This window comes from Salvelinus alpinus, chromosome 10 (assembly GCF_045679555.1).
Source record: "Salvelinus alpinus chromosome 10, SLU_Salpinus.1, whole genome shotgun sequence".
Classification (NCBI taxonomy): Eukaryota; Metazoa; Chordata; class Actinopteri; order Salmoniformes; family Salmonidae; genus Salvelinus; species Salvelinus alpinus.
In genome coordinates, this window is record NC_092095.1 from 48,103,762 (window position 1) to 48,115,399 (window position 11,638).

General features: G+C 44.4%; 1 protein-coding gene across 15 annotated transcripts; it reads right to left on the reverse strand.

Annotated features, from left to right (window-relative positions):
• Positions 1 to 637: 637 nt before the first annotated feature.
• LOC139532114 (gap junction alpha-5 protein-like) lies at positions 638 to 10,716 on the reverse strand. Of its 15 annotated transcripts, none has more exons than XM_071329290.1 (5): positions 10,126 to 10,716; positions 9,960 to 9,996; positions 7,197 to 7,293; positions 6,862 to 7,091; positions 638 to 4,420 (listed from the first exon to the last, which is right to left on the reverse strand). In XM_071329290.1, exon 5 carries the CDS (start codon positions 4,387 to 4,389, stop codon positions 3,178 to 3,180), a length of 1,212 nt encoding a protein of 403 aa, XP_071185391.1. In that variant the 5' UTR covers positions 4,390 to 4,420; positions 6,862 to 7,091; positions 7,197 to 7,293; positions 9,960 to 9,996; positions 10,126 to 10,716; the 3' UTR covers positions 638 to 3,177. The 15 variants fall into 15 exon arrangements, with proteins under 15 accessions (XP_071185391.1, XP_071185387.1, XP_071185388.1 ...); XM_071329286.1 differs by having other exon boundaries at positions 7,197 to 7,352; XM_071329287.1 differs by having other exon boundaries at positions 7,197 to 7,376.
• Between the last annotated feature and the right edge of the window lie 922 nt (positions 10,717 to 11,638).

Sequence of the window (11,638 nt, forward strand, 5' to 3'; positions counted from 1 at the left end):
TTTGGTTCCCATCCAGGCCGTGCCCTGAGATACGTTGGGAATAATTCCCTAGCCTATTATCAAAACTTTAACGCTGGGAATTATTTCTCAAGTTTCTCTGGCTCCGAATGTCCACCAAGACACTATAATTACCCAGCATTCCAGAGAGCAGCCTGGTCAAGAGGGCTTCGTCCTCGGCTAATTTTAGTGATGGTAAATTTGTCCTGCAGCTGTGAAAGCCTGGCGTTCATGCCTCTTGTTTATACACACAGATTAAATATGGCTATAAAGAGGGGTTATAGAAGATCAGGACAAATGGAAACTGATACTGAAACTCAACAAATGATTGACCCTGTTGCTTGATAAACCAGTAAAAAAAAAAATCTAACCCAATACCTCTGAAGTGTGTTCATAGGTTAGAAAATATCAGTCAGATACAGTGCATGATACATATGGGGTGTATATATTGAGTTTGTGCTTGTTTTACATTTTGTCATAATTAGTACTAAGAGGATCAGTGGTATTTACCGTACACACAGTCAATATACAATATAGTGCAGATAGAACAGTGAACGTTATTGTCATCAGTGTGCAAAATAGAATCGCTCTACTTAAAATATTAGTAGATAAGACATAGCTTGCAAATTCCTATCATGTGTCACGGGTAAATGTGTTTTTAATGGCAGACAATATCTACTTTTACATAAAATAAACATGAAAACATTTGGAACACTAAAGATACATATATTTTCACATTGCTTTTTGCTAAAGTGCCAAGTTTACAAAAATGTGATTGCAATGACACCACCCCAATACAATCATTCAATCATTAATCATTAAACAAAGATGCATTGAAAATGAGCTAGACAACATTTCAAAACATAAATCTGAGATTTTGTAAAACACTACACACATAGATTTGGTAAACCAGTGCAAAAGGTTTTCAGTTTTCGACCACATACTTTGCCAGGTAAAAAAGATAGGTCCTATTTTTTTTATATTTATCGGGCCTTCTGTTTGATAATTCTGAAAGGGAATGACTTTCCAAAAATTAAGAGAATTCCTCTCCGGCTTACTTTTCACAGTTTCCTAACTCACGAGCTGACAGTGATAAACTAAAGAGGTCTTTCCTTGACAAAAGACACACTTGTTTGGCAAGATCACGTTCAAGGTCTCAGCCCGGCTTTCCGATAACGATGTATAATGCGTCTGCCAAAACACCATGCAGAGAGAACTGTCGCAAAGTACATCGTTGGAGCATTGTGTAGATCCTGATAAACTCGAAAGAAAGGGAGCGCTGCTCTCGGATCAGCTTTCTCCGTTCAAATATTTCCTTAACATTATAATTATTTCACAATACTGAAAACGGATCAGATCCTAGAGAGATATTCCCACCTACTTCTGCAAATATTCAGGCAGCTTATTATGAATAATGCTTACCCAATGAAAATGCACTAAATCCCCGATTTGACACATCATTGCAAACACACATCAGGGAATATGTTGAGACAAATACTGACAGTAGCCTACAAGTAGCAAAATCAGGGGTGCAATTTTCACTGGCGATGGGGGGACATGTCCCCCCTACATTCTGGAATTGCATTTTTTGTCCCCCCCATGTCATTGGAATATGATACAAAATGATGCAACGGTGTGCTTTAGGACCATGCGGACGCCTCCGAGCGGTTGGGTAGGCTGTTTGGAGTGTTTATCCGATAGGATAAAAAAATGTAATATATTTATTATGTTCCCCCATTTCTAAAACCAAAGTTGTGCCCAGGAGCAAAATGTAACTAAATTATTTGAACATTTTATAACATATTATTGAAATAGGCCTACAACCTACTTTTATATTTTAATGCAGTCATCTCGGTTTTCATTTGAAGCATATTTTCCTACGTCGCTTGTTTGTATCAATTGCAAACACATTGGCATCTTTGTTTTTGTAGTCAACTTTGTTCCGAAGTTATCGAATTCACAGAGACACTATCACACTATGTGATTCAATGTTTAGCAGAGATCTCTGTGTATAAAAGTGCGACAAAGCATCTGACGCACTTAGCTGTTCTAGAAGTTGTTCGATTACGAGCGTTTTCAATTGCAAAGTTAGTAACAATGGTTATGGGAAGTGGTTTCCGGGGGGATTACAATATTAGGATTCACATAGTGTGTCTGCGTGTTTGTATTGTATGCGGATGAAAGTGTCTGCGTGCCTCAGTAAATGTAGTGTGTGTGTATGTGTGCGTGCGTGAGAGAGAGCAAGCCTACACGCGTAGAGCATTTGTCTGAGCGTGGGTTTGTGGGTCATTGACAGGCAGCCGTCCTTCACATATCTCTCTCTCTCTCTGAGCGACAGACTGGCTGTCATCTGTCCCACTTAGCTGTCCCCAGCAGCCAGTCAGTGTCACAGAGCTGATAGTGTGGCAGTGACCCACTCATTCTCAGGTTTGGCACAAGGCCCCTCTCAGGGAGAGACTCAGAGACAGCAGTCAATGTCTCTGTCACAAATGGCACCTTATTCTCCTATAGTGCAATACTTTTGACCGAAGCTATATGTGCCCTGGTTAAAAGTAAAGGGGGATACCTAGTCAGTTGTACAACTGAATGCATTCAACTGAAATGTGTCTTCCACCTTTAACTCAACCCCTCTGAATCAGAGAGGTGCGAGGGGCTGCTATAATCAACATCCACGTCTTCAGCGCCCAGGGAACAGTGCCTTGCTCAGGGGCAGAATGACAGATGTTTACCTTGTAAACTGGCCCAACACTCTAACCACTAGGCTACCTGCCTCAATATAGGCAATGGGGTGCCATTTAGGACGCATCCAGACAGATGTATCAGACAGTCACATTAGGGGATTAGTCCTGAGGGCTAAATATGAAGGCACTAACCCCTCTACAGCTGTGTTGTGCCCGTGGATCCATGTCTCAAAACCATGACTGAGACCCATACTAATGATATCTAAGTGCCAATGTGTATGTCAATTGTTCCTCAAGCATCCATATTTCAGGACTTCTGATTAGCTCGAGTATTCCGTTTCATGACTTGTGATACTTTGTGACTTCGTTGACTCATGCCATGCAGTGCTCAAATTAGTCCCCCACAACAGATGAGCCATAGCCATCCCAGTCTTGTGTGTGTGTGTGTGAGTGTGTGTTTGAAACGATCCAGGAACAGTGTGTGTGTTGGGAATTGGGGCTATACAGCCAAGTCATCGGGTCGCACACGGCTACTGGAGCCGCTGGTCTTGCTCAGACGCCTCTTTTCTTTCAGGAAGCCATTTTGGAAGCCGTTTTGGAGCAGCGAAGGGGGCGGGGTGCAGGCGTTGGTCGTGTCGGCGTGCCCCTCATAGGTCATGTGCAGGAAGTCTTCCGTCCCCAGGTCATTGTGAACAACACGGTGGCGCTCAGTGGCCATGTTGACTGAGTTCTGCTGGTGGGCCAGCCGGTTGTTGAAGGGGGGGCAGCTAGGATGGGGGTGGGATTGGGAGTGTATGGGGTGTGTGTGTGGGGAAGAGCTCACACACTGGCTGAAGTCTGGGGGCGGGGTGCAGGGCATGGATGGACGGGGTGGGCTGTCAGGTTCAGCGGCGATGACCGTAGCACTTGAGGGTGTGCGTCCTTGTAGCAGTTGACGTTGCTGTTGTTGTTGCTGTTGTCGTTTACTCCTCAGAAACCTCTGACACTGCTTAAAGGCCAGGTGGTAGAGCTCCACGGCGCTGAGGAACAGCGACACGCCCGACACGGCCAGCATGAACACGATGAACACATTCTTCTCTGTGGGCCGCGAGACGTAACAGTTAACCGGGTGGGGACAAGGCCGACTGTGGCACACGTACAGGGCGTTGAGGAAGACCCCGTAGAGGATGTACTGCACCACGATGAAGACCACCTCCATTAGCGTCCGGATCAGGATGCTCAACACGTAAGTCTGCAGCAGCGCCCCGCGCAGACGCACCCTCCCTATGCCGCTGCCCTCCTTCCCGCACTCTCCCCCCTTGTCTTCCCCGTGCTCCAGATAATGCTTCTCCTCTCCTCCTTCCCCTCCTTCCTCCCCGTCACCTCCCCCCTGGTCCTCCTGCTCCTTGCGCCGGCGTTTCTCCTCCATGCGCACCGTGTGCATGGCGTGGCCCATGTAGATGAGCGACGGTGTGGACACGAAGACAATCTGCAGCACCCAGTAGCGGATGTGGGCGATGGGGAAGGCCGTGTCGTAACAAACGTTCTCGCAACCGGGCTGCTCCGTGTCGCAGGTGAAGTCCTCCTGCTCGTCGCCCCATGACGACTCAGCGGCCGTGCCCAAGACGAGAATACGAAAGATGAAGAGGATGGTGAGCCACACCTTGCCCACAGACGTCGAGTGTTCCTGCACCTCTTCCAAGAAGTTTCCCAGGAGACTCCAGTCGGCCATCACCCGTCACACACCACACCTCTGGAACGATCTGGGAGAGAGTAGAGCAGTCAGGGAACAGTCAGTCACCATCTATAACTACCGTCTAGCCTGGTCCCAGATCTGTTTGCGTTGTCTTTCCAACTCCGATGGTCACTGGTATGCCATTGACGATAGGTGTTGGAAAGACATTACAAACAGATCTGGGACCACGCTAACTACGATCTACTGCACTTATAGATCAATGAGTTACATTTCTGCATTGAATGAAAGTGCTGTCGTTGTTCTGTGGGATATTTCATTTGTGTTTCTTTTTTCAGGACTTTTGATTATTCTGTTTCATGGCTTGTCACACTTTGTGACTTAAATCACTTGTGAATTAAGTGTTGACTTGTGTTTTTATTTGACTGGTTTCCAAGTATCTCTTCATTACACCAAAGTATTCTGTGCTATGCTGAGCTGCTCTGTGTCACTCAGTACCTTACTGTACAGTACTGAGCAATGCTTTGCTGTACAATACTGAGCAATGCTGTGCTGTACTGTACTGAGCAATGCTGTATTGTATTGTATTGAGTGATGCTGTGCTTTACAATTCTATCCTCTTTTGTACCAGGCGATGTGTTTGGGGCTGTGGAGTGGGTATATTAATAGACTTTTCTCCCTGTGTGACCACAGTGGGCTCAGTAGACTGGCCTGGTTTGGGTCAAGTATGTTCCCACAGCCCTGCCTGCCTGGCCCAGCAATCTGGGAAATCGGATGTCAGTTTTAAGGAAGCCCAAAGTCAACAAAAACACAGAAATAAACATGTCACAGGGCTTATCTTTGCATTACTTAGCCTGGGAAAGTGAGACATACTGATTTACATTTCCTTTGGTCAGAGATAGGTGGTGCATATTTCTTGACACATTGAAAACAAACAAAATCAATAAGGAAGTGGTGACTGGGAAGATGTAAAAAAAAAAAAAAAAAAAAAATGAATAAAGATCTGACAACTAATAAATCAATGCACTTTGTTTCTGTTGATGGAAATTCATCCGTTTCAGAACTGAGCAAGAAATTTCCAAAGGACCCATTCCCTCAAAAGCATTTTCCAATAACAGACGTCACATGGTCATATGACAATATACAGTAAATAACGATATTATTTGTAGTCTAGGAAAGTCTTCTTCTTCTTCTTGGTAGATATCTTGGTCTAGTTTATGAACACCTGAGCTTTACCATTTCATCATCGCGTGAACTCTACTGGCAGGTCTTCTCTCTGCGCATATACTGTATATCTGCACTCGAACTAGCAGCGTTACCTGTCACGACACAAAAGCCTTGGCCCTTGCAGAGCAAATGAAACAGCGACTTCTATGTTGAACACTACTAGCACGCACAGCTCACTAGCTGGCGATTCCACATCGGCTCCATGAGCACAGACAGCACTGTACTGTAGTGTGTACTCCAGACTCCCCCCCCCACTCACACTCAAACAAAGGATAAACTAACTAGTGTCTATTGAACAAGGTTTCATAATACTTAGTTTCATACAGTAGGCATACAGTGAAAACCTTAATTAAACTAAATAGCATATGTAAAAAGACAGCTATACAAACGTGATGTTTGACAAACTATCCAGTGCGATAATTACCGTTGTACAGACTAAGTGGTTCAAGTCAAGGTTGCGTTCACTGCTAAGAAGTTGTGTTCAGTCTTACCAGCAGAGACAATAAACCCTCCGTGGACTAAAATCCATCTGGCACTGAAGGTTGTATTATTTTCCAGACTGTATAGATCCTCAGTCTTTCTATCTAAACGAGACTGTGTATTACTGTAACTTTGTAGCATTTCCACTCTCTTTCTCCCTCACTTCTAACTGAAGGGCAGGACCAATGGAAAGTATGGAGCTGCAGGATCAGTGCTCTTTAAGCTCAAGTGAGGGCGTTGATTAGACTGTATGCGTGTGTGTGTACGCATGTGTGTGTATGGGGAGTAGGTACCCTAGTGGTTAGAGTGTTGGGCCAGGAACCAAAAGGTTGCTAGATCAAATCCCCGAGCAGACAAGGTAAAAATCTGTCGTTCTGCCCTTGAACAAGGCAGTTAACCTAGGCTGTCATTGAAAATAAGAATTTGTTCTTACCTGACTTGCCTAGTTAAATAAAGGTTAAAAAAATAAGTGTGTGTGTGCCTGAGTAAGAGGGAAAGTGGACCAATAGGGCTTCCCTTCTTTATCTACAGCAGACCAGTAGTTTGTGTGGGAGGACATTTGAAGTTCTAGTGGCCACATGACAGTGACCTCAGGCAAGTTATGGGAACTATGGCTGAGTGGAAAGTCGTTTTTTTTAAGACATGATAAAAATAATACTGGCCCATATTGGTGTATAGAAACAGCTATTCAAACATGGCAAAATAACCTGGAATTTATTGGGTTTTTACTGCTGATGTACATCTATTTAGTAAATCAGTTTGAGAACAGTCATTGAGACTGACTCACTTCCCATAGAAACTCACCTCCCTTTACATTTCTGTCTGAGGGGTCTCGGTCGCCATCCTGTCTCCCCGTAGGCAGTCGAGGAAGCGATGTCAAACAATATGATTTCCTACTGCCAAGGCACTTCAAAGAAAATCGCCCATACTCGAGCGAGAAAACAAGTTTCAAAAAAGCTCATCTCTGCGCTTTGAGAAAAAACACCAACCCTTCAATCGTTTTTTTCTCACACCAAGCAGGCCAAGCAGTCCTGCTGTCAGTGTTTAAAAAGAAATCAAATAAAAACAATTATCCCAGACCAGCTTATTATGGTTTTTGTCAGTGCTTGTTGGCACTTTGCAGGCTCCGTCTTACTTACATCAGCACCAGGACAATGTACCTGACTTGGGTCTTGGCAGCTGGGGGTACTTTAGGGAGGAAGAAGGTGCTCCCTCTGCCCTTCCGCCCTGCTCCTTCTGTTGTTTACCTCGGAAAGGAGAACAATGATGCTCGCTTTACTGTGCTTGGTGCTTGTCTGGAGTCCATAGAAATAGGAAAACTAGAATGGACAAAGCCCCTCAGACCGCGGCAATGTCACGCTCATGGCTACACAGAACATTGACTTAAATGGGAATGTCCCTTATGGTAATTATATTTCTGTGCCGGTGACACTGAGGGCAGCTGTTGAACGGAGAGGGAAGGGGGAAATACCTTGAAAACACTCTGGGACACCTGATAGGAGAGGACAGGGTGGTTCTTTCTGTTCTGTGATATAAGGAAAGCACGGCACACAATCTTTTATTCCGCTTTTTGTCTTATGTCTGTGTTAACCAAATAATGGTGTCATGGCGTACATACAGTATGGTCCCTCTAGGTCAGTCACAGCAACATGAGGATTTTGACTCACGCTTTCCTAGCAGACTTGACTCTTAACCCCCTGACTAATTTAAAATAAGGGAGACAGTCCACACCCTGCTCATAAATAACTGATTATTAACATAATCAATCCTCATACAGCCCAGTTAGTCACAAATTCAAAATATTCCCATCAGGGATAGTTCACATTTTAAAGTAGAAAACAAGATACAACTTCAAAAAGGTGAACCGTCTCTCCAGCAGGGTTTACTAAAGTCTGGTACCTGAATGATAGCTTTCCGTAGAGGTACTGTAACGGTAGAGTAAACCAGCCATGACTTCGTTATGTTATGTCTTGGTGGACACACACACATCCTTTACTCCCAGTTATTGCCATCTGGGAGCTACAGACTAAAGGGTTTGGACATTTGGACATTTGGATCATCTTAGGCCTATCCTTATAGTCTATCAGCAATTCCACACTTTACTTTTAGAAGTCTGACCAATGAGGGTATTGGACTCCTCCTGAATCGTTCAGTCCCTTTTACTTACTTACTTTTAAGAGACAACTTAAGACAATTTTTTTTTCCAATTTCAAAGAGCATAGTCCTATGTCTTTAAACAATTTGTAGAATTAGCTTCGACCGAATAATTGCCACTGATCATTCAAAGCTTCGTTATTTATCAAGCGACTTATTTAAGTGTCTAAAGTCAACTGCTTCTACAAAAGGTTAACGAGAAAGGTATATATAGTGTGTGTAAAGGCGTCAGCACCATCTAACTGTGGATGTCTCAGAATTAGTTTGACATCATGTCCTTTCCTTTAAGCTCCAACACCATTCTTTCATGTCACTCAAAGCCCATTGAATACTTTTGGCCACATTTTGCCCCAAGGTCACAGGACAATGTAATATTAAGAGATTACATCAGGATAAGGGTCGACCCATTATTAATAGCAATAGTCCAAGCTCTGAGAAAGAATGGCTTCCCTATTTTGACTTTCTCCTGCTCTCTATATTGTTTGGCTTGCTGCTCTTTTCCTTCCTATGTCATGTTTGTTTTATTTTCGGCATGATCACCAGCAGCACAAACAAAAAAGTCTAAAAGACAAGGAGGGTTTTTGTCTTTGGAGACAATGCCAGAGTAGTTGACTAAAAACTGCTTTTATATGTGTTGGCTGCAATCCCTTGGTCTAAAGAGTCAACTTTAGATCTCAAATTCGTCTGACAGGTCGGATAATATTTCAGTACTAACATAACAATGCTTACTCCTTCAACATAACAGCAGATGCTACAGATCTACATCCACGCATGCATGCACGCACCAGTGGTGTAAAGTACTTAAGTAAAAAATACTTGAAAGTACTACTTAAGTAGATTTTTTTGGTATCTGTACTTCACTATTTATATTTTTGACCATTTTTACTTTTAGTTCACTACATTCCTAAAAAAAGTATGTATTTTTGTTTCTCCGTACATTTTCCGTGACACTCAAACGCTGTCGTTACATTTTGAATGCTTAGCAGGACAGGACAAGGGTCCAATTCACACACTTATCAAGAGAACATCCCTGGTCATCCCTACTTCCTCTGATCTAGCGGACTCACTAAACACAAGTGCTTCATTTGTAAATGTGTCTGGTTTGCTTAATATAAGGAATAAAAAATATTTTGTACTTTTACTTTTGATACTTAAGTATATTTTAGCAAGTACATTTACTTTTGATACTTAAGTATATTTAAAACAGAATACTTTTACTCAAGTAGTATTTTACTGGGTGACTTCCACTTTTACTTGAGTAATTTTCTCTAAAGGTATCTTTACTTTTACTCAAGTATGAAAATTGGATACTTTTTCTACCACTGGGACCGGATGGGATGGGATGGGATGGGACGGGATGGGATGGGACGGGATGGGACGGGACGGGACGGGACGGGACGGGACGGACGGGACGGGACGGGACGGGACGGGACGGGACGGGACGGGACGGGACGGGACGGGACGGGACGGGACGGGACGGGACGGGACGGGACGGGACGGGACGGGACGGGACGGGACGGGACGGGACGGGACGGGACGGGACAGACAGACAGACAGACAGACAGACAGACAGACAGACAGACAGACAGACAGACAGACAGACAGACAGACAGACAGACAGACAGACAGACAGACAGACAGACAGACAGACAGACAGACAGACAGACAGACAGACAGACAGACAGACAGACAGACAGACAGACAGACAGACAGACAGACAGACAGACAGACAGACAGAGTTACTCTACCTGAGATGCAGCTGCTTAGACCACGCTGGTGCCTTCTCTGTTAAAAATGAGAATGCAGAAAGGTTTTCTCAGTGCTCAGGTGACAGGGAAGAAAAGCGAAGGACTCTCAATATTAGGGGTAAGGAATATTGCAGTACAACAGTCGTACTCTCCGTTTCTGTATTACCCTGAGAGGGTGAAATCCAGAGGTCTTGGTCTCTCTTTCTAGGCTGTGTGTCTCTGTTTAGACAGAAAACTGCTCGTCTTGTCTTGTTTTGACACAGAAGGTTGTGTCTCTCAAGGTAAAGCAGCAAACTTAGTCTCTTTCAGTGTCCTGGCTAAAGATGACTGGGTTTGTCCCCCAATGTCGAGTCTCTCTTCTAGAGTCCAGACAGAAAGCTGTTTATCTCTCTCCACTGGGGCAGAAAAATGAGTCTCTCACCAGTTGGCTTGATGTGTTGAGGGACCAAATCCACTATCTGTCAATGATCAGCGGAATAAAACAAACTCTTTCAACTTCAACGTTTTCGTCAACTATAATTACTATTTCCCTATCTTTCCCTTTTTTCATTCCTTGGCAGAGATCAGGGTAGAGGGACTGGTGATGCAGACTTCGAGGACGGACGGAGTAGATGAGGGCACAGACCTAAGGCTGATGAGCAGGAGCAGCTGTCTGTAATGTAGGAGACTACCAGACGGACCACGGACAGAAATGCAGCCTTAAGCATGGGGGCAGTGGAAGAAATACCAGGCATCACTTGTGGCCTGTCCTCCTACCCTACCCAGTACCCTGCAGCCCTCCCACAGCCTCCTCCCTTCCTCCTCCTCCTCCTCCTCCTCCTCCTCCTCCTCTCCTCCTCCTTCCTCTCTCTCTCAGCCCACAATGCCCTCGGTTTGCCTGCCTGGTTCTCTATTCTAGAGAGAGGAATATCTCAGGTCAGGAGGGGAAGTCAGATTGTATTAGAGCACAATGGCAATTCTACATTGGCCACTAACTCCCATTTTGTCTCTGCTCCCTCTAAACCATACATGTAGACCCACACACACGCATACAGGAGTGCACGACATGCACGCACACACACACACACACACACACACACACACACACACACACACACACACACACACACACACACACACACACACACACACACACACACACACACACACACACACACACACACACACACACACACACACACACACACAGAGAAAGAGAGGGGCACATGCAATCTATTTTCAAGTAACCAAATTACAACTTGATTTTCCATGACTTCCTGGTTTTTACAGATTGCTTTTAAAGGCATGTTTGCAATACCATTACAGCCTTATGGCTATTAGCAAGTACACTATTAGAAAAAAGGTTTCCAAAGGGTTATTCGGTGGTCCACATAAGATAACCCTTTTTTTCTCTCCCCCCTCTACCCTAAAAGGGTTCTTCAAAGGGTTCTCCTATGGGGACAGCCGAAGAACCCTTTTAGGTTCTAGATAGCACCTTTTTTTCTAAGAGTGTACAGTGGTAACTTTAGAAATGGCCTGTAAGCTGTTGAATAGAACCCTGTTCACAGAGGGTTTTACCTGGAACCCGAAAGGGTTCTCCTATAGGGACAGCCGAAGAATCCTTTTGGAACACATCTTTAAATAATCAGACTGTAGGCTGCATTCTGGCGTTGACATGGGCAGCTGCAGTATTCCAACCG

Bases quoted from the DNA above. Each gene is read 5' to 3' on its own strand.
- LOC139532114 (XM_071329294.1), bottom strand. From the start codon at position 4,389: ATGGCCGACTGGAGTCTCCTGGGAAACTTCTTGGAAGAGGTGCAGGAA.